The sequence below is a fragment of the Coregonus clupeaformis genome, chromosome 1, assembly GCF_020615455.1.
Source record: "Coregonus clupeaformis isolate EN_2021a chromosome 1, ASM2061545v1, whole genome shotgun sequence".
In the NCBI taxonomy this organism is placed as follows: domain Eukaryota; kingdom Metazoa; phylum Chordata; class Actinopteri; order Salmoniformes; family Salmonidae; genus Coregonus; species Coregonus clupeaformis.
The window spans coordinates 10,896,265-10,918,217 of NC_059192.1; the positions used below are offsets into that span (position 1 = coordinate 10,896,265).

The following is a 21,953-nucleotide window of genomic DNA, read 5'->3' on the forward strand; positions in this document are numbered from 1 at the left end:
TAAGACTAATAAACGGTGTGATATCTCTGTCTGTTACCCTGTGTTACTAGACTAATGAACGGTGTGATATCTCTGTCTGTTAGCCTGTGTTACTAGACTAATGAACGGTGTGATATCTCTGTCTGTTAGCCTGTGTTACTAGACTAATGAACGGTGTGATATCTCTGTCTGTTAGCCTGTGTTACTAGACTAATGAACGGTGTGATATCTCTGTCTGTTAGCCTGTGTTACCAGACTAATGAACGGTGTGATATCTCTGTCTGTTAGCCTGTGTTACTAGACTAATGAACGGTGTGATATCTCTGTCTGTTAGCCTGTGTTACTAGACTAATGAACGGTGTGATATCTCTGTCTGTTAGCCTGCGTTACTAGACTAATGAACGGTGTGATATCTCTGTCTGTTAGCCTGTGTTACTAGACTAATGAACGGTGTGATATCTCTGTCTGTTAGCCTGCGTTACTAGACTAATGAACGGTGTGATATCTCTGTCTGTTAGCCTGCGTTACTAGACTAATGAACGGTGTGATATCTCTGTCTGTTAGCCTGCGTTACTAGACTAATGAACGGTGTGATATCTCTGTCTGTTAGCCTGTGTTACCAGACTAATGAACGGTGTGATATCTCTGTCTGTTAGCCTGCGTTACTAGACTAATGAACGGTGTGATATCTCTGTCTGTTAGCCTGCGTTACCAGACTAATGAACGGTGTGATATCTCTGTCTGTTAGCCTGTGTTACCAGACTAATGAACGGTGTGATATCTCTGTCTGTTAGCCTGCGTTACCAGACTAATGAACGGTGTGATATCTCTGTCTGTTAGCCTGCGTTACCAGACTAATGAACGGTGTGATATCTCTGTCTGTTAGCCTGCGTTACTAGACTAATGAACGGTGTGATATCTCTGTCTGTTAGCCTGTGTTACCAGACTAATGAACGGTGTGATATCTCTGTCTGTTAGCCTGTGTTACCAGACTAATGAATGGTGTGATATCTCTGTCTGTTAGCCTGTGTTACCAGACTAATGAACGGTGTGATATCTCTGTCTGTTAGCCTGCGTTACTAGACTAATGAACGGTGTGATATCTCTGTCTGTTAGCCTGCGTTACCAGACTAATGAACGGTGTGATATCTCTGTCTGTTAGCCTGTGTTACCAGACTAATGAACGGTGTGATATCTCTGTCTGTTAGCCTGCGTTACTAGACTAATGAACGGTGTGATATCTCTGTCTGTTAGCCTGCGTTACCAGACTAATGAACGGTGTGATATCTCTGTCTGTTAGCCTGTGTTACTAGACTAATGAACGGTGTGATATCTCTGTCTGTTAGCCTGCGTTACTAGACTAATGAACGGTGTGATATCTCTGTCTGTTAGCCTGCGTTACTAGACTAATGAACGGTGTGATATCTCTGTCTGTTAGCCTGCGTTACTAGACTAATGAACAGTGTGATATCTCTGTCTGTTAGCCTGCGTTACCAGACTAATGAACGGTGTGATATCTCTGTCTGTTAGCCTGCGTTACTAGACTAATGAACGGTGTGATATCTCTGTCTGTTAGCCTGCGTTACTAGACTAATGAACGGTGTGATATCTCTGTCTGTTAGCCTGCGTTACTAGACTAATGAACGGTGTGATATCTCTGTCTGTTAGCCTGCGTTACTAGACTAATGAACGGTGTGATATCTCTGTCTGTTAGCCTGTGTTACCAGACTAATGAACGGTGTGATATCTCTGTCTGTTAGCCTGTGTTACCAGACTAATGAACGGTGTGATATCTCTGTCTGTTAGCCTGTGTTACCAGACTAATGAACGGTGTGATATCTCTGTCTGTTAGCCTGCGTTACCAGACTAATGAACGGTGTGATATCTCTGTCTGTTAGCCTGCGTTACCAGACTAATGAACGGTGTGATATCTCTGTCTGTTAGCCTGCGTTACTAGACTAATGAACGGTGTGATATCTCTGTCTGTTAGCCTGCGTTACTAGACTAATGAACGGTGTGATATCTCTGTCTGTTAGCCTGCGTTACCAGACTAATGAACGGTGTGATATCTCTGTCTGTTAGCCTGCGTTACTAGACTAATGAACGGTGTGATATCTCTGTCTGTTAGCCTGCGTTACCAGACTAATGAACGGTGTGATATCTCTGTCTGTTAGCCTGCGTTACCAGACTAATGAACGGTGTGATATCTCTGTCTGTTAGCCTGCGTTACTAGACTAATGAACGGTGTGATATCTCTGTCTGTTAGCCTGCGTTACTAGACTAATGAACGGTGTGATATCTCTGTCTGTTAGCCTGTGTTACCAGACTAATGAACGGTGTGATATCTCTGTCTGTTAGCCTGCGTTACCAGACTAATGAACGGTGTGATATCTCTGTCTGTTAGCCTGTGTTACTAGACTAATGAACGGTGTGATATCTCTGTCTGTTAGCCTGTGTTACTAGACTAATGAACGGTGTGATATCTCTGTCTGTTAGCCTGCGTTACCAGACTAATGAACGGTGTGATATCTCTGTCTGTTAGCCTGCGTTACTAGACTAATGAACGGTGTGATATCTCTGTCTGTTAGCCTGCGTTACTAGACTAATGAACGGTGTGATATCTCTGTCTGTTAGCCTGTGTTACCAGACTAATGAACGGTGTGATATCTCTGTCTGTTAGCCTGCGTTACCAGACTAATGAACGGTGTGATATCTCTGTCTGTTAGCCTGCGTTACTAGACTAATGAACGGTGTGATATCTCTGTCTGTTAGCCTGCGTTACTAGACTAATGAACGGTGTGATATCTCTGTCTGTTAGCCTGTGTTACCAGACTAATGAACGGTGTGATATCTCTGTCTGTTAGCCTGTGTTACTAGACTAATGAACGGTGTGATATCTCTGTCTGTTAGCCTGCGTTACCAGACTAATGAACGGTGTGATATCTCTGTCTGTTAGCCTGTGTTACCAGACTAATGAACGGTGTGATATCTCTGTCTGTTAGCCTGCGTTACTAGACTAATGAACGGTGTGATATCTCTGTCTGTTAGCCTGCGTTACTAGACTAATGAACGGTGTGATATCTCTGTCTGTTAGCCTGCGTTACTAGACTAATGAACGGTGTGATATCTCTGTCTGTTAGCCTGCGTTACTAGACTAATGAACGGTGTGATATCTCTGTCTGTTAGCCTGTGTTACCAGACTAATGAACGGTGTGATATCTCTGTCTGTTAGCCTGTGTTACCAGACTAATGAACGGTGTGATATCTCTGTCTGTTAGCCTGTGTTACCAGACTAATGAACGGTGTGATATCTCTGTCTGTTAGCCTGCGTTACCAGACTAATGAACGGTGTGATATCTCTGTCTGTTAGCCTGCGTTACCAGACTAATGAACGGTGTGATATCTCTGTCTGTTAGCCTGCGTTACTAGACTAATGAACGGTGTGATATCTCTGTCTGTTAGCCTGCGTTACTAGACTAATGAACGGTGTGATATCTCTGTCTGTTAGCCTGCGTTACCAGACTAATGAACGGTGTGATATCTCTGTCTGTTAGCCTGTGTTACTAGACTAATGAACGGTGTGATATCTCTGTCTGTTAGCCTGCGTTACTAGACTAATGAACGGTGTGATATCTCTGTCTGTTAGCCTGCGTTACTAGACTAATGAACGGTGTGATATCTCTGTCTGTTAGCCTGTGTTACCAGACTAATGAACGGTGTGATATCTCTGTCTGTTAGCCTGTGTTACCAGACTAATGAACGGTGTGATATCTCTGTCTGTTAGCCTGCGTTACCAGACTAATGAACGGTGTGATATCTCTGTCTGTTAGCCTGTGTTACCAGACTAATGAACGGTGTGATATCTCTGTCTGTTAGCCTGTGTTACTAGACTAATGAACGGTGTGATATCTCTGTCTGTTAGCCTGTGTTACCAGACTAATGAACGGTGTGATATCCCTGTCTGTTAGCCTGTGTTACCAGACTAATGAACGGTGTGATATCCCTGTCTGTTAGCCTGTGTTACCAGACTAATGAACGGTGTGATATCCCTGTCTGTTAGCCTGTGTTACCAGACTAATGAACGGTGTGATATCCCTGTCTGTTAGCCTGCGTTACCAGACTAATGAACGGTGTGATATCTCTGTCTGTTAGCCTGTGTTACCAGACTAATGAACGGTGTGATATCTCTGTCTGTTAGCCTGTGTTACCAGACTAATGAACGGTGTGATATCTCTGTCTGTTAGCCTGTGTTACTAGACTAATGAACGGTGTGATATCTCTGTCTGTTAGCCTGTGTTACCAGACTAATGAACGGTGTGATATCCCTGTCTGTTAGCCTGTGTTACCAGACTAATGAACGGTGTGATATCTCTGTCTGTTAGCCTGCGTTACCAGACTAATGAACGGTGTGATATCTCTGTCTGTTAGCCTGTGTTACCAGACTAATGAACGGTGTGATATCTCTGTCTGTTAGCCTGTGTTACCAGACTAATGAACGGTGTGATATCTCTGTCTGTTAGCCTGTGTTACCAGACTAATGAACGGTGTGATATCTCTGTCTGTTAGCCTGTGTTACCAGACTAATGAACGGTGTGATATCTCTGTCTGTTAGCCTGTGTTACCAGACTAATGAACGGTGTGATATCTCTGTCTGTTAGCCTGTGTTACTAGACTAATGAACGGTGTGATATCTCTGTCTGTTAGCCTGCGTTACTAGACTAATGAACGGTGTGATATCTCTGTCTGTTAGCCTGCGTTACCAGACTAATGAACGGTGTGATATCTCTGTCTGTTAGCCTGCGTTACCAGACTAATGAACGGTGTGATATCTCTGTCTGTTAGCCTGCGTTACCAGACTAATGAACGGTGTGATATCTCTGTCTGTTAGCCTGCGTTACCAGACTAATGAACGGTGTGATATCTCTGTCTGTTAGCCTGCGTTACCAGACTAATGAACGGTGTGATATCTCTGTCTGTTAGCCTGTGTTACCAGACTAATGAACGGTGTGATATCTCTGTCTGTTAGCCTGCGTTACCAGACTAATGAACGGTGTGATATCTCTGTCTGTTAGCCTGCGTTACTAGACTAATGAACGGTGTGATATCTCTGTCTGTTAGCCTGCGTTACTAGACTAATGAACGGTGTGATATCTCTGTCTGTTAGCCTGCGTTACCAGACTAATGAACGGTGTGATATCTCTGTCTGTTAGCCTGCGTTACTAGACTAATGAACGGTGTGATATCTCTGTCTGTTAGCCTGCGTTACTAGACTAATGAACGGTGTGATATCTCTGTCTGTTAGCCTGCGTTACTAGACTAATGAACGGTGTGATATCTCTGTCTGTTAGCCTGTGTTACCAGACTAATGAACGGTGTGATATCTCTGTCTGTTAGCCTGTGTTACCAGACTAATGAACGGTGTGATATCTCTGTCTGTTAGCCTGCGTTACCAGACTAATGAACGGTGTGATATCTCTGTCTGTTAGCCTGCGTTACCAGACTAATGAACGGTGTGATATCTCTGTCTGTTAGCCTCTGTTACTAGACTAATGAACGGTGTGATATCTCTGTCTGTTAGCCTGTGTTACCAGACTAATGAACGGTGTGATATCCCTGTCTGTTAGCCTGTGTTACCAGACTAATGAACGGTGTGATATCCCTGTCTGTTAGCCTGTGTTACCAGACTAATGAACGGTGTGATATCTCTGTCTGTTAGCCTGCGTTACCAGACTAATGAACGGTGTGATATCCCTGTCTGTTAGCCTGTGTTACCAGACTAATGAACGGTGTGATATCTCTGTCTGTTAGCCTGCGTTACTAGACTAATGAACGGTGTGATATCTCTGTCTGTTAGCCTCTGTTACTAGACTAATGAACGGTGTGATATCTCTGTCTGTTAGCCTGTGTTACTAGACTAATGAACGGTGTGATATCTCTGTCTGTTAGCCTGTGTTACCAGACTAATGAACGGTGTGATATCTCTGTCTGTTAGCCTGTGTTACTAGACTAATGAACGGTGTGATATCTCTGTCTGTTAGCCTGTGTTACCAGACTAATGAACGGTGTGATATCTCTGTCTGTTAGCCTGTGTTACCAGACTAATGAACGGTGTGATATCTCTGTCTGTTAGCCTGTGTTACTAGACTAATGAACGGTGTGATATCTCTGTCTGTTAGCCTGCGTTACTAGACTAATGAACGGTGTGATATCTCTGTCTGTTAGCCTGCGTTACTAGACTAATGAACGGTGTGATATCTCTGTCTGTTAGCCTGTGTTACCAGACTAATGAACGGTGTGATATCTCTGTCTGTTAGCCTGCGTTACTAGACTAATGAACGGTGTGATATCTCTGTCTGTTAGCCTGTGTTACTAGACTAATGAACGGTGTGATATCTCTGTCTGTTAGCCTGCGTTACTAGACTAATGAACGGTGTGATATCTCTGTCTGTTAGCCTGCGTTACTAGACTAATGAACGGTGTGATATCTCTGTCTGTTAGCCTGCGTTACCAGACTAATGAACGGTGTGATATCTCTGTCTGTTAGCCTGTGTTACCAGACTAATGAACGGTGTGATATCTCTGTCTGTTAGCCTGTGTTACCAGACTAATGAACGGTGTGATATCTCTGTCTGTTAGCCTGCGTTACTAGACTAATGAACGGTGTGATATCTCTGTCTGTTAGCCTGTGTTACCAGACTAATGAACAGTGTGATATCTCTGTCTGTTAGCCTGTGTTACTAGACTAATGAACGGTGTGATATCTCTGTCTGTTAGCCTCTGTTACTAGACTAATGAACGGTGTGATATCTCTGTCTGTTAGCCTGTGTTACTAGACTAATGAACGGTGTGATATCTCTGTCTGTTAGCCTGTGTTACCAGACTAATGAACGGTGTGATATCTCTGTCTGTTAGCCTGTGTTACTAGACTAATGAACGGTGTGATATCTCTGTCTGTTAGCCTGTGTTACCAGACTAATGAACAGTGTGATATCTCTGTCTGTTAGCCTGCGTTACCTTCTTGTCCTTGGCGGTGAGGTCTCTGGTGCGGTAGCTGACCTGTGCGTGTCCGTCCTCTATGATCTCTCTACTAATGGGGACGTTAGCCACCCGGTCCTGTCGGCTGTAGGTGTACGCAGGCTGGAGGAACGACATAACACACTTGGCTGGAGAGCAGAGGAGAGACACACAGTTATCAGCTAAATGAGGTCAGGGGAAGTACACAGCATAAACGAGAGGAATATTCACATTCACTGGAAGTCAGCTGTTTATAACGCTGTACGGTTTTGAAGAACCGTGTGCGTGTAAGAGCATGGAGGTCAGGGGTCAGATAAGGCTCCTCTGGTTGGCTCTCACCGTGTTCTTTGATGACAGTGATGTTGACGAAGCGTTTCCCTATCTCAGCGATGCCCAGAGGAACGTCCACCGCCTCCACCAGCAGCTGCTTCTTATCCTCATCTTCCTCCTTGATGAAGAGCGGCACGCGCACATCCACCGCCTCAACCCCCTCCTGGAACTCCACGGCACCAGCCGCCTCTGCAGAGAGCCGGACAGAGCGAGAGAGAGGGAGTGAGTTAGGAACTCACACACACAGACACACACAGACACACACGCAGACAGACACACACGCAGACACACACACGCAGACAGACACACACGCAGACAGACACACACGCAGACAGACACACACACAGACACACAAAGACATACACACACAAAGACATACACACACAGACACAGACACACACAAAGACATACACACACAGACACACACACACAGACACAGACATACACACACAGACACAGACATACACACACACACACACACACACAGACACACACAGACACACACAAAGACATACACACACAGACACAGACATACACACACACACAGACATACACACACAGACACAGACATACACACACACGCAGACACACACACACACACAGACACACACAGACACACACAGACACACACAGACACACACAGACACACACCTCTGTCTGTGGCCACTGTGTAGTAGCCCGGAACCACTTTGAGATCTTGGAAGTTTCCAGACTGGACGTTTTTCTCAGTCAGTTTGACGATGTTGGGGTAGCTGGAGCGAGGAGCGGACAGAACGGTGTCCACGATGGTGTGTTCATTTCTTTTACCAGCATTTCTCTGTAATCTGAAACACAATGAGAATATCAGTAATGATGATATGAGCAAATACCATTTAGACAACATTCATAAAAAGTATCTTTATTGTAATAAATTCAGGAGGGATTGAAGGTTATCCTGAAATAAGTGTCTCACCTAAATGTGGTGTTCTGAACTCTCTGGGCTCCAGGAACCTGCTTGTACACTTCATTCAGCTTAACAGAGAACACACACAATCCACTGTCACAAAGATGATCATACAATAATGTACACATACACAGCTTGCTCACACACACACACACACACGCACACACACACACACACACACACACACACACACTCACGTTGTCATCAACCTCCCTGCGTAGCATCTCAGTGTCTCTGGCGTCGGGTTGAGACAGACTGTCTGTGAACAACCTGTTCAGACGCAGAGACAGAGGGAACTGGACTATATATGGAGGAGAGGAGGAGGAAAGAGAGGAGGAGAGAAGAGGGCGAGGAGAGGAGAGAAGGAGAGGAGGAGAGAAGAGGGGGAGGAGAGGAGAGGAAGAGGAGAGGAAGAGGAAGAGGAGATGAGAGAAGAGAAGAGGGGGATGAGAGGAGAGGAAGAGGGGAGGAGGAGAGGAGGGGAGGAGAGAAGAGGGCGAGGAGAGGAGAGGAGGAGAGAAGAGGAAGAGGAAGAGGAAGAGGAGGGGAGGAGAGAAGAGGGGAGGAGAGGAAGAGGGGGAGGAGAATAGAGAAGAGGGGAAGAGAGGAGAGGAAGAGGAGGGGAGGAGAGGAAGGGGGAGGGGAGAGGAGGAGAGAGGGAGGAGAGAAGAGGGGGAGGAGAGGAGAAGGGGGGAGGAGAGGAAAAGGAAGAGGAGGGGAGGAGAGGGGAAGAGGAAGAGGGGGAGGAGAAAGAGGAGGGGAAGGAGAGGAAGAGGAGGGGAGGAGAGGAAGAGGGGAGGAGAGGAGAGGAGGAGAGGAGGAGGAGGAGAGAAGAGGGGGAGGAGAGGAGAGGGGGAGGTGGTTTAGGGTTAGGTTTTCATCATTCAGAATCATAACAATGTGAACCAGGAAGTTCTAGTGATAACTCCAACCATTGGGGAGCTGGAATTCGGAACATTTTACACTCACTGGTCTCTTTGGGGTTGGCCTGGACCTGCGCAAGCGGATGATTGGGCGATCGGTGGACATTGTCGGTGATCTTCCAGCGAACCACGTCGGTGCTCTTGGGCGGGCCGGTCCTCACAAGGGGTGTGTCTAGGTGGTCAGAGGTGAGCAGGGATTGGCGGAGCGTGTACTGATCCTCCTTAAAGCCAACCGTACGACCTGAAGACACAGGAGAACACATGTTCAATCACACAATGTAATACGGCCTGGAAACATGGTACAGAAACAGTAACACACGCACAGAAGGATATGTAAACCTTTCTAACAGTGATATTGCACGTGTCACTCACCTCTTCCACAGCATGGCAGCAAAGCAAGACAGGACTGAAAGAGAAAGAGAAAGAGAGAGGGCAAAGAGAGAGATTATTTCCTTCATAGTATGGCAAAGGCCATGGTTGGTTGGTTGGTTGTTTTAAGGTCATGTTATGGTTGCATTATGGTTGCGTCTGGACAGTACCTTGCAGCAGGCACAGTACTTCCAGCAGCAGAGCGACAATAGACCCAGCAATAACATGAGGAACATGATGAGAGGGATCAACCACAGGAAGCCAGCAGGGGGACAGTCTAAGGGGACGGACCACGACAACAACATCACAACCAGGGTGCAGGCCCATAACAAAGCAAGGAACACCCATAATGGTATTAACTTCATATAAACTAAGGCAGAAAGATATGAACGTTGTCTCACCTTTCTTCTTGAGCACCTGGACCTCCAGCTCCTTGCCAGTCTGGTCCTCAGGGTAGTCCACGGTGTAGTGGTACGTACAGTCATCATCCTCGTCACGGAAACTACACGCCTCAATCACCTCTTTATTTTCCTTGAGCTCGTCCACCATGGTGACTTTGAACTGGCACTGGTCGCACTTGTCGCCGCCCTTCTTCTCTCCTGTCTTCCAGGCCTGACACTGGACACAGCTCCTCTTGTCCTCACACATCCCCAGCTGAGCCTGGAAGTTAGCCTCACAGGTGGGGGTCATGGGCAGGCCAGAGTCCTGGCACTTACAACGACCACACTTACACACACCCCGCCCGTTACAGACACCCTGAGAGAGGGGGGGTTGTGGTTAGATCACTCATGACCAACAATATTGTAGCAATCTGGAGAGAGAGGGGGGGGCAGAGGTAGAGAGAGAGAGGGGAAAGAAACAGAGGGAGAGAGAGAGAGAGAGAGAGGAAAGAAACAGAGGGAGAGAGAGAGAGAGAGAGGAAAGAAACAGAGAAAGAGAGAGAGAGAGAGAGAGAGAGAGAGAGAGAGAGAGAGAGAGAGAGGAAAGAAACAGAGGGAGAGAGAGAGAGGGGAAAGAAACAGAGGGAGGGAGATAGATACAGAGATAGATACAGAGAGCGAGAGAGATAGAGAGATAGAGAGATAGCTGAAAGAAACAGAGGGAGAGAGAGAGAGAGAGAGAGAGAGAGAGAGAGAGAGAGAGAGAGAGAGAGAGAGAGAGAGAGAGAGAGAGAGAGAGAGAGAGAGGGGGGGAAAAACAGAGAGAGAGAGGGAGAGATACAACAACTCCACCATCCTCACACTACATCCACCCAAGTGGCATGACACAAATACTATCTTAAATGATCAAATCACATTTGCATAATAAGAGCTTACCTTTATTGAAAAATCTTATTTTAATAGTTATTGTTGGATTGTGAGTGTTTATCTCATTTTGAAGGTAAAGAAAAAACTGTTATGAAGTATTTTTACGTTGCATGTTGGAATTTACAAAGATTGAAGTCCTCTGCTTTTGGGCTAAAGAGCAGAAACCCAGACTTCCTTAAAGAAATTGATGATGTTGATATTGTAGTACTACAGGAAACATGGTGCAGAGGTGATGTTTCCACTGGCTGTCCACTAGGTTATAGGGAGATAATCGTACCATCCACCAAATTAAAAGGAATCACACAGGGCAGAGACTCAGGGGGAATGCTAATATGGTATAAATCTGAACTAACTAATTCAATCGAATTGATCAAAACAGGAGAATTCTTTATCTGGCTAAAAATCAATAAGGAGGCTATCTAAACAGATAACAACGTCTTCCTCTGTGCCACATACATTCCCCCCTCAGAGTCACCCTACTTCAATGAAGAGAGTTTCTCCATTCTAGACGGGGAGATTAGTCACTTTCAGGCCCAAGGCAATGTGCTGGTCTGTGGAGACCTGAATGCTAGAACAGCAGAAGAACTAGACACTATTAACAGTCATGGGGACAAACACCTACCGGGAAGCAACAACCTTTCCCTCCCCACATAACCCCCCAGAAACAACTATGACAACATGAAAAACAAAAATGGAGTACAGCTCCTGAAGCTCTGTCGAACACTGGGTCTGTACATAGTCAATGGTAGGCTAAGAGGGGACTCTTTTGGTAGGTACACCTACAGCTCATCCCTTGGCAGCACTACTGTAGACTACTTCATCACCGACCTCAACCCAGAGTCTCTCAGAGCCTTCACAGTCAGCCCACTAACACCTCTCTCAGACCACAGTAAAATCACAGTGTATCTGAGAAGAGCAGAACCAAACTATGAAGCATCACGGCCCAATAAATTACATGGTACTAAACAGACCTGTAGATGGAGTGCAAACAGTACAGTAATCTACCAAAAAGCAATTAGTAGCCAAAAAATACAATCTCACCTGGACAACTTTTTAGCCTTAACATTCTCCTACAGCAATGAAGGTGTACATTTGGCCGTTTGGAACATAAATTTTATATTTGACAAATTAGCCTCCTTGGCTAATCTTAAGAAACATAAGAGCAAACCAAAAAGAATAGATAATGAAAAATGGTTTGATAATGATTGCAAAAATCTAAGAAAGTCATTGAGAAATATATCTAATCAAAAACACAGAGACCCAGACAACAAAAATATACGCCTTCAATATGGGGAAACACTGAAGCAATACAAACACACCCTAAGAACAAAAAAAGAACATCACATTATAAATCAGCTGGATGTGATTGAGGAATCCATAGAATCAAACCACTTCTGGGAGAATTTGAATAAATTAAACAAACCTCATCATGAGGAATTGGCTATCCAAAATGGGGATATGTGGAGAAATCACTTTGCAAACCTCTACAGCAATATAACAAAGAGCCCAGAACAACAAGATATACAAGAAAAATTACAAATCCTTGAATCAGCAGTCAAAGACTATCAGAATCCTGTGGATACCCCAATTACAGAACAATAATTATTGGAAAAACTTTGCACTCTCCAACCCAAAAAGGCCTGTGGTGCTGATGGTATTTTAAATGAAATGATCAAATATACAGACCACAAATTCAAATTGGCTATACTCAAACTCTTCAACATTATCCTAACTGCAGGTATTTTCCCGATATTTGGAACCAAGGATTGATCACACCAATTTATAAAAATGGAGACAAATTTGACCCAAATAATTACAGAGGAATTTGGGTTAACAGCAACTTGGGGAAAATTCTCTGCAGTATCATAAACAGCAGACTACATCATTTCCTTGATGAACACAACGTCCTAGACAGAAGCCAGATTGGATTTGTAAAAGATTATCGTACAACAGACCACATTTACACCCTCCACACTATAATTGACAAACAAGTAAACCAAAACAAAGGCTAAATCTACTCGTGTTTTGTAGACTTTAAGAAAGCATTTGATTCAATTTGGCATGAACGTCTTTTTTTACAAACTAATAGAAAGTGATATTGGAGGGAAAACATATGATGTTATTAAATCAATGTACACTAAAAACAAATGTGCGATTAAAATCGGCAACAAGCAAACAGACTTCTTCTCTCAGGGACGTAGAGTGAAACAGGGCTGCCCAATAAGTCCAACACTATTTAACATCTACATTAATGAATTGGCAAAAACATTAGAAGAATCGGCAGCACCTGGTCTCACCCTACACAACACTGAAATCAAGTGTCTGCTGTACGCAGATGACCTGGTGTTACTGTCTCCCACTAAGGAGGGGTTACAGCAGCATCTAGATCATCTGCACAGATTCTGTCAGACCTGGGCCCTGACCGTTAATCTAAAAAAATGTCCGGAAATCAGGATGACAAATATAAATTCTATTTGGACACAGTTCTATTAGAACACACCAGAAATTACACATATCTAGGACTAAATATCAGCAACACAGGTAGCTTTCACATGGCTGTGAATGAGCTGAGAATGAGCTCAGTTCCCTAACCACAAAAATGTATGCACGCACGACTGTAAGTCGCTTTGGATAAAAGCGTCTGCTAAATGGCATATTATATTATTATTATTATATAACCAAAACCAACCTCATAGAGCCTCAGGACAGCACTCAGAAAATCTGTCCCAACCAAATCATCACAAAGCAAAAAGAAAAGACACCACAAAAAATCAAAGTAAACTTCAATGCTATTTGGCTCTAAACAGACAGTACATAGTCTGCCACGATCTGACCACTGTGACTGATAGAAAACTGAGGAAAACAATGACTAGGTACAGGCTCAGTTAGCACAGTCTGGCTATAGAGACCGGTCATCACAGGCAAACCTGGCTGCCCAGAGAGGACAGGCTGTGCTCACTCTGTACCCGGGGAGAGGTAGAGACAGAGCTGCATTTCCTATTACACTGTGAAAAATACTCAGACCTAAGAGAATCTTTCTTTCCCAAAATTATCATTCAGTACAAAGAATTTGAAACTATAAAAGAGGAAGAAAAAATCCAATATTTCTTGGGTGAAAAGCCAACATGTGCAATTTTGGCAGCCAAATGTGTCCTCCTGCCACAACCTGAGGGACAGCCAGTGAAAAGTGTAATGTCAATAATATTTCCTGTTTTGTTTTGGCTTTCATACCATGTAATGTGTCATCTCAGTCATGTTGAGATTGGTCGACTACTATTGCTTTAATGTATTGTTATTCTCATTAATATTGTTGTTGTAGTTGCTGTTAATGGTAATCCCATTTCCACTACTACTATTATTATTATTGCTCTTGGTCCCACCATTTTTGTTATATCTATACTTTGACAATGAAAGTAATTTTACTTGCCATGTCAATAAAGTCTATTGAATTGAATTGAATTGAGAGAGAGAGGGGGGGAGAAACCGAGAGAGAGAGAGGGGGGTAAAGAAACAGAGGGAGAGAGAGAGAGAGAGAGAGAGGGGGGAGAAACAGAGAGAGAGAGGAGAGAGAGAGAGAGAGAGGGGGAGAAACAGAGAGAGAGAGAGAGAGGAGGGGGGAGAAACAGAGAGAGAGAGAGAGGGAGGGAGAGAGAGAGAGGGGAAACAGAGAGAGAGAGAGAGAGAGGGGGGGAACAACAGAGAGAGAGAGAGAGAGAGGGGGGGGAGAAACAGAGAGAGAGAGAGAGGGGGGGAGAAAGAGAGAGAGAGAGAGAGGTGGGGGTAAAGAAACAGAGGGAGAGAGGGGGGAGAGAGAGAGAGAGAGAGAGAGAGAGAGAGAGAGAGACAGAGAGAGAGAGGGGGGGAGAAACAGAGAGAGAGAGGGGGGGGGGAGAAACAGAGAGAGAGAGAGAGAGAGAGAGAGAGAGAGAGAGAGAGAGAGAGAGAGGGGGGGTAAAGTAACAGAGGGGGAGAGAGAGAGAGAAATTCAAAAGGAAATGATCTCAACAGAGATAAATGTCCTCCTGTGTGCTACATATATACCCCCACTAGAATCCCCATACTTTAATGAAGACAGCTTCTCCATCCTGGAGGGGGAAATCAATCATTTCCAGACCCAGGGACATGTACTAGTCTGTGGCGACCTAAATGCCAGAACTGGACAAGAACCTGACACCCTCAGCACACAGGGGGACAAACACCTACCTGGAGGTGACAGCATTCCCTCCCCCATATGCCCCCCTAGGCACAACTACGACAACATAACCAACAAAAACGGGTCACGTCTCCTGCAGCTCTGTCGCACGCTGGGTATGTACATAGTCAATGGTAGGCTTCGAGGGGACTCCTATGGTAGGTACACCTATAGCTCATCTCTTGGCAGTAGTACTGTAGACTATTTTATCACTGACCTCAACCCAGAGTCTCTCAGAGCGTTCACAGTCAGCCCACTGACACCCCTATCAGATCACAGCAAAATTTAACAGTCTACATGAACAGAGCAATACTCAAATCATGAGGCATCAAAGCCAAAGGAACTGAATAATATTAAGAAATGCTATAGATGGAGGGAAAGTAGTGTCGAAACCTATTAGGCAACAACAAATTCAATCCATTCTAGACAACTTCCTGGACAAAACATTCCACTGTAATAGTGAAGGTGTACATTTGGCAGTAGAAAACCTAAACAGTATATTTGACCTCTCAGCTTCCCTATCAAATCTAAAAATCTCTAACAGAAAACCGAAGAAAAGTAACAACAGTGATAAAAGGTTTGATGAAGAATGCAAAAATCTAAGAAAGAAATTGAGAAACCTATCCAACCAAAAACATAGAGACCCAGAAAACCTGAGCCTACGCCTTCACTATGGTGAATCACTAAAACAATTCAGAAATACACTACGGAAAAAGAAGGAACAGCATGTCAGAAATCAGCTCAATGTAATTGAAGAATCCATAGACTCTAACCACTTCTGGAAGAATTGGAAAACACTAAACAAACAACAACACGAAGAGCTATCTATCCAAAACGGAGATGTGTGGGTAAACCACTTCTCCAATCTTTTTGGCCCTATAACAGAGAACAAACAGCAAAAAAATATACATGATCAAATACAAATCTTAGAATCAACTATTAAAGACTACCAGAACCCACTGGATTCTCCAATTACATTGAATGAACTACAGGACAAAATACAAACTCTCCAATCAACTCTCTGGTGTTGATGGTATCCTCAATGAAATGATAAAATATACAGACCACAAATTCCAATTAGCTATACTTAAACTCTTTAACATCATCCTTAGCTCTGGCATCTTCCCCAATATTTGGAACCAAGGACTGATCACCCCAATCCACAAAAGTGGAGACAAATTTGACCCCAATAACTACCGTGGGATATGCGTCAACAGCAACCTTGGGAAAATCCTCTGCATTATCATTAACAGCAGACTGAAAACAATGTACTGAGCAAATGTCAAATTGTCTTTTTACCAAATTACCGTACGACAGATCACGTATTCACCCTGCACACCCAAATTGACAAACAAACCAAAACAAAGGCAAAGTCTTCTCATGCTTTGTTGATTTCAAAAAAGCTTTTGACTCAATTTGGCATGAGGGTCTGCTATACAAATTGATGGAAAGTGGGGTTGGGGGAAATCCATGTACACAAACAACAAGTGTGCGGTTAAAATTGGCAAAAAACACACACATTTCTTTCCACAGGGACATGGGGTGAGACAGGGATGCAGTTTAAGTCCCACCCTCTTCAACATATATATCAACGAATTGGCGAGGGCACTAGAACAGTCTGCATCACCCGGCCTCACCCTACTAGAATCTGAAGTCAAATGTCTTCTGTTTGCTGATGATCTGGTGCTTCTGTCACCAACCAAGGAGGGCCTACAGCATCACCTAGATCTTCTGCACAGATTCTGTCAGACCTGGGCCCTGACAGTAAATCTTAGTAAGACTAAAATAATGGTGTTCCAAAAAAGGTCCAGTTGCCAGGACCACAAATACCATCTAGAAACTGTTGCCCTAGAGCACACAAAAAACAATACATACCTCGGCCTAAACATCAGCGCCACAGGTAACTTCCACAAAGGTGTGAACGATCTGAGAGACAAGGCAAGAAGGGCCCTCTACGCCATCAAAAGGAACATAATATTCAACATATCAATTATGATATGGCTGAAAATACTTATATCAGTTATAGAACCCATTGCCCTTTATGGTTGTGAGGTCTGTGGTGTGCTCAACAACCAAGAAATCACAAAATGGGACAAACCCCAAATTGAGACTCTGCATGCAAAATTCAGCAAAAATATCCTCAGTGTACAACGAAAAACACCAAATAATGCATGCAGAGCAGAATTAGGCCGATACCCGCTAATTATCAAAATCCTGAAAAGAGCCGTTAAATTCTATAACCACTTAAAAGGAAGCGATTCACAAACCTTCCATAACAAAGCCATCACCTACAGAGAGATGAACTTGGAGAAGAGTCCCCTAAGTAAGCTTGTCCTGGGGCTCTGTTCACAAACACAAATAGACCCCACAGAGCCCCAGGACAACAACAGCGATCCACAAAGAATTCGAAAATAACCCAATTTTGATAAACTCCCTTATCTACTGGGTGAAAAAACACAGTGTGCCATCACAGCTGCAAGATTTGTGACCTGTTGCCACAAGAAAAGGGCAACCAGTGAAAAACAAACACCATTGTAAATACAACCCTTATTTATGTTTATTTATTTTCCCATTTGTACTTTAACTATTTGCACATTGTTACAACACTGTATATATACATAATATGACATTTGAAATGTCTTTATTCTTTTGAAACTTCTGAGTGTAATGTTTACTGTTAATTTTTATTGTTTATTTCACTTTTGTTTACTATCTACTTCACTTGCTTTGGTAATGTTAACATACGTTTCCCATGCCAATAAAGCCCTTAAATTGAAAATTGAAATTGAATTGAGAGAGAGGGAGGAAAGAAACAGAGGGAGAGAGATGTAGTCCTCACCCCTTTAGTATCCAGACAGGTCTGGTTGCTCATGGGACACTCACAGGCCGGTCCCTCCCAGCCCTCTGCACACGCACACTGGCCCATGAAGCAGCGACCACGGTCTGAAAATAAACACAGACAGACAGAGAGAGACAGAGACAGAGACAGAGACAGAGAGACAGAGAGACAGAGAGACAGAGAGAGAGAGAGAGAGAGAGAGAGAGAGAGAGAGGAATGGTTAGAATCTACTTCAAGTGCTTGACACTTTCACATAGAAGTTTAGGGACCACCAACGGTATTGATGACACAGTTGTACACGCCTTATGATAGCCCCATTGTCTTCCGACAGACAGCGTTATTCTAAAGCAACGCAGTGTGACGAGCTTGCTATCTGAGACAATGATGACAGCCCCACACTCACCGTTGCAGAGGAAGCCTCCGTATCGTTGACACTGGGACTTGTCAAACTGACAGAGGGGTCCCTCGTACTGATCGGTGTTGTAACACACACACGTTCCACACAGGCAATCTCCCCGGCCAGAACACGGCTCCTCCACGCCCGGACCCCGACAGGAAGTGCCCGCGTCCGTCGACGCGCTGGCAGAGCAGTTACAGAACGGACCCAGCCTGGGGAGAAAGATTTATACTCATGTTCTGTCTTCTGTCCAATAATATTTGAATCCTAATTGGCATATATCACTCCTCACCTCTCCACCATACTAGTTGATGTATGGTGAGCGTTCTGGCACGAATGAGTTTCCGTGCATCACTCGATGGTGCTACACATCGTGGCGGTAGAGGAGAGTTTCCCCTTCTTACTATGTAAAGTGCTTTGAGCACTGGAAAAGTGCTATAAATCCAATCAATTATTATTATTTTATATGAGCGAGAAAGTAGCTTCAGTTGTGTTTGTCTCACCAGCCATCGTAGCACTGGCACTTCCCACAGACCAAGTCCCCGTGGCCTGTACACCTCACTGCGTTTGGAAATGGAGTCTGAGCGAAGCACACGGAGAAAGAAAGATGGTGTTAGAAAACCAAAAACCCGTTTGTGCGTTTATGCATGTGTGTCTTTGTGCACGCGTGTCTGTCTGTGTCTTCGTACCTTCTCACAGTCGCAGATTTTACAGAGCACTTCAGCGTTGATGTTTAGAGCTGTGCTGAAGGTTGTTGGTTTGACCCTCATCTTCCCCTGCTTGTCACCCTGCTCCAGTTTACATACATGTGCCTCCCCAACCATCTCATTGGCCTTGACCCGCACTTTAAACTTCCCCTGGAAAACATAGAATGGGTTAGGGTGTGTGTGTGAGTGTGTGTGTGTGTGTGTGTGTGTGAGTGTGTGTGTGAGTGCGTGCGTGTGTGTGTGAATGAGTGTGTGTGTGTGAGGTGTGTGATGTGTGTGTGGTGCGTGTGAGTGTGTGTGTGTGTGTGTGTGTTGTGTGTGTGTGTGTGTGTGTGTGTGTGTGTGTGAGTGTGGTGTGAGTGTGTTGTTGTGTGTGTGTGTGTGTGATGTGTGTGTGTTGTGTGTGAGTGTGTGTGTGTGTGTGTGTGTGTGTGAGTGCGTGTGTGTGTGTGCATGCAACATCTACAGTGGGCTCCAAAATTACTGTCACCCCTGACTGGCAATGCACAAACAATACTTTAAAAAATATAAACAATATAATTATAGAGATAAACTCAAAATACCAACATGTGAGAAATACTTTACTATATTCATGCTCCAATGGAACCCACCAAAATCATACAATTATTTAATACAAAATAAATGTCACCAAAATCAAGGTTTCATAATTATTGGCACTCCTCATTTAGTACTTAGGTCAACCACCTCTGGCAAGGGTAACAGCATGGAGTCTTTTCCTGTAATGTTTGACAAGGTTAAGGAACACATTTGGAGGGATTTTGGACCATTCCTCTATGTAGATCCTTTCAAGAGTGGCGCAGCGGTCTAAGGCACTGCATCTCAGGCTTGAGGCGACACTACAGACCCCCTGGTTCGATTCCAGGCTGTATCACATCCGGCCGTGATTGGGAGTCCCATAGGGCGGCGCACAATTGGCCCAGCATCGTCCGGGTTTGGCCGGTGTAGGCCGTCATTGTAATTAAGAATTTGTTCTTAACTGACTTGCCTAGTTAAATAAAGGTTAAATCAGATAAAAAATTAAAAGATCCATAACATTCTTGGGTTTTTGCACTTATCAACTGCCCTCTTCAACTCAGCCCACAGATTTGATTGGATTGAGGTCTGGCTACTGAGATGGCCATGGCGGAACATTGATTTTGTTGTCACAGAACCATTTCTGTGTGGATCTTGAGGTATGTTTTGGGTCATTGTCTTGTTGGAAAGTCCACCTACGGCCAAGTCCCAGCCTTCTGGCAGAGGCAACCAGATTGTCAGCCAAAATTGCCTGATATTTGGTGGAATTCATTATGCCATCAATCTTAACCAGTGCCCCTGGACCTCTGGAATTAAAATAGCCCCAAAACATCACTGACCCACCACCATATTTCACCGTGGGTATGAGGGGCCTCTCCTTGTATGCATCTCTGTTTCGACGCCAAACATGCCGATGCTGTATCTGACCAAAACGTTCAATTTTGGTCTCATCTGACCAGAGCACCTTCTTCCAGTCATAATTGAAATGACATTTGGCAAACTCCAAGCGCTTGCATCTTTGTCTTGGGGTCAGAAAGGGCTTTCTTCTGGCAACCCTTCCAAAGAGCCTGTGGTTGTGGAGGTGGCGTCTGATGGTGCTTTTTGAAACCTGGTGACCCCAAGACGCCACCAAGGCCTGCAATTCTTTCACAGTGATTCTTGGGGATTTTGTTGCTTCTCTCACCATCCTCCTCCCTATCCTGGGGGGCAAAATGCATTTGCGTCCTCTACCCGTGAGGTTTTCAACTGTTCCATATCTTTTTAATTTTTTAATAATTGCCCTGACAGTGCTCAGTGGTATATTCAATCGTTTGTGGATCTTCTTGTAGCCATTACCAGATTTATGAAGGTCTACGACCATCTGTCTCTTTTGAACTGCCAGTTCTTTTGTTTTCTTCATGGTCTTGGATGACAAAGGGATATTGCATGCGTGTTACCTCATTTTTATACCCTAGTGAAATAGGAAGTGATGTAATGGCTCAATATAGTTCCTTAAGACTTAGTCCTGGTTTAACTTTGGTATATGTTATTTACAATAATCTTTAAGGGTGCCATTAATTGTGAAACCTTGATTTGGAGGACATTGATTTTTAATTAAATCAATAAATGATTTTGGTGGGTTCCATTGGAGCATTAATATAGTACAGTATTTCTCACATGTTGGTATTTTTAGTTTATCTCTATAATTATATTGTTTATATAATTTTTTAAAGTATTGTTTGTGCATTGCCAGTCAGGGGTGGGTTTTCAGTGGTCAAGTCTTACATTTCAACATTGTTTTATGTATTTCACAATTTGTCACGTTAACACACCTTCGCAGGCATTGTTGGGCACAATGCTAATTCCTCTAGCAGTAACTGGAGATAGCGCTTTAATCATTGCAGGCTGATGCATTGCCAGTCAGGGGTAACTGTAATTTTGGAGCCCACTGTAATTGTTTCTTACTATTTCTCCAGGCTTGACTTTGAAGGTTCCGGCCTGTGCAACACTGCCACTGTAAGATAGGACCTGAGCTTCTATAGCTTTAGGCCTGTCCTCAGCACGAATACTGATCTTAGAACGGATATTCTGAGAGGCAGAGACAGAGAGCATTATTAGGACAACTGGCTTTCCCAATAGCCCTTAGTGGATACAGAGAAGTTGAATCAAATGTAATTAACGTGTCCATTGTGCAAAACAAGCCCATTCTTACCTCAAAGGCTTTCTCCAGGATACTGAGGATGTTAGCAGAGTCTTCCTGTAGAAGACCCAGCTCAGCGATGGGGAAATACTCATGAAGCTTCTACACAGGAGAACCCACAAAACATGAAGGGGTTATCTGCAATGCTACAGATGAGTTAAGAGCCCATAGAACCCCCCCCCCTGTAATAAGTATACTTTAGGAGTGACTGGTGATGGTGAAAATGGGGATGATGTTGTG

At 44.1% G+C, this 21,953-nt stretch overlaps 1 protein-coding gene across 3 annotated transcripts in view; it reads right to left on the bottom strand.

The window, feature by feature from the left end:
• LOC121568463 (integrin beta-4-like) overlaps positions 1-21,953 on the bottom strand; it is a 44,829-nt gene that overhangs the window by 13,714 nt on the left and 9,162 nt on the right. For all 3 annotated transcript variants that reach the window (XM_045226702.1, XM_045226710.1, XM_045226709.1), the window contains exons 9-23: positions 21,726-21,815; positions 21,479-21,601; positions 18,983-19,150; positions 18,797-18,873; positions 18,300-18,505; positions 17,897-18,000; positions 9,960-10,314; positions 9,729-9,835; positions 9,562-9,595; positions 9,236-9,430; positions 8,464-8,567; positions 8,276-8,334; positions 7,975-8,147; positions 7,333-7,512; positions 6,994-7,142 (exon numbers count right to left, since the gene is read on the bottom strand). In XM_045226702.1, the coding sequence (XP_045082637.1) occupies positions 6,994-7,142; positions 7,333-7,512; positions 7,975-8,147; positions 8,276-8,334; positions 8,464-8,567; positions 9,236-9,430; positions 9,562-9,595; positions 9,729-9,835; positions 9,960-10,314; positions 17,897-18,000; positions 18,300-18,505; positions 18,797-18,873; positions 18,983-19,150; positions 21,479-21,601; positions 21,726-21,815 (2,124 nt within the window). The remainder of the gene's footprint in view (positions 1-6,993; positions 7,143-7,332; positions 7,513-7,974; positions 8,148-8,275; positions 8,335-8,463; positions 8,568-9,235; positions 9,431-9,561; positions 9,596-9,728; positions 9,836-9,959; positions 10,315-17,896; positions 18,001-18,299; positions 18,506-18,796; positions 18,874-18,982; positions 19,151-21,478; positions 21,602-21,725; positions 21,816-21,953) is intronic.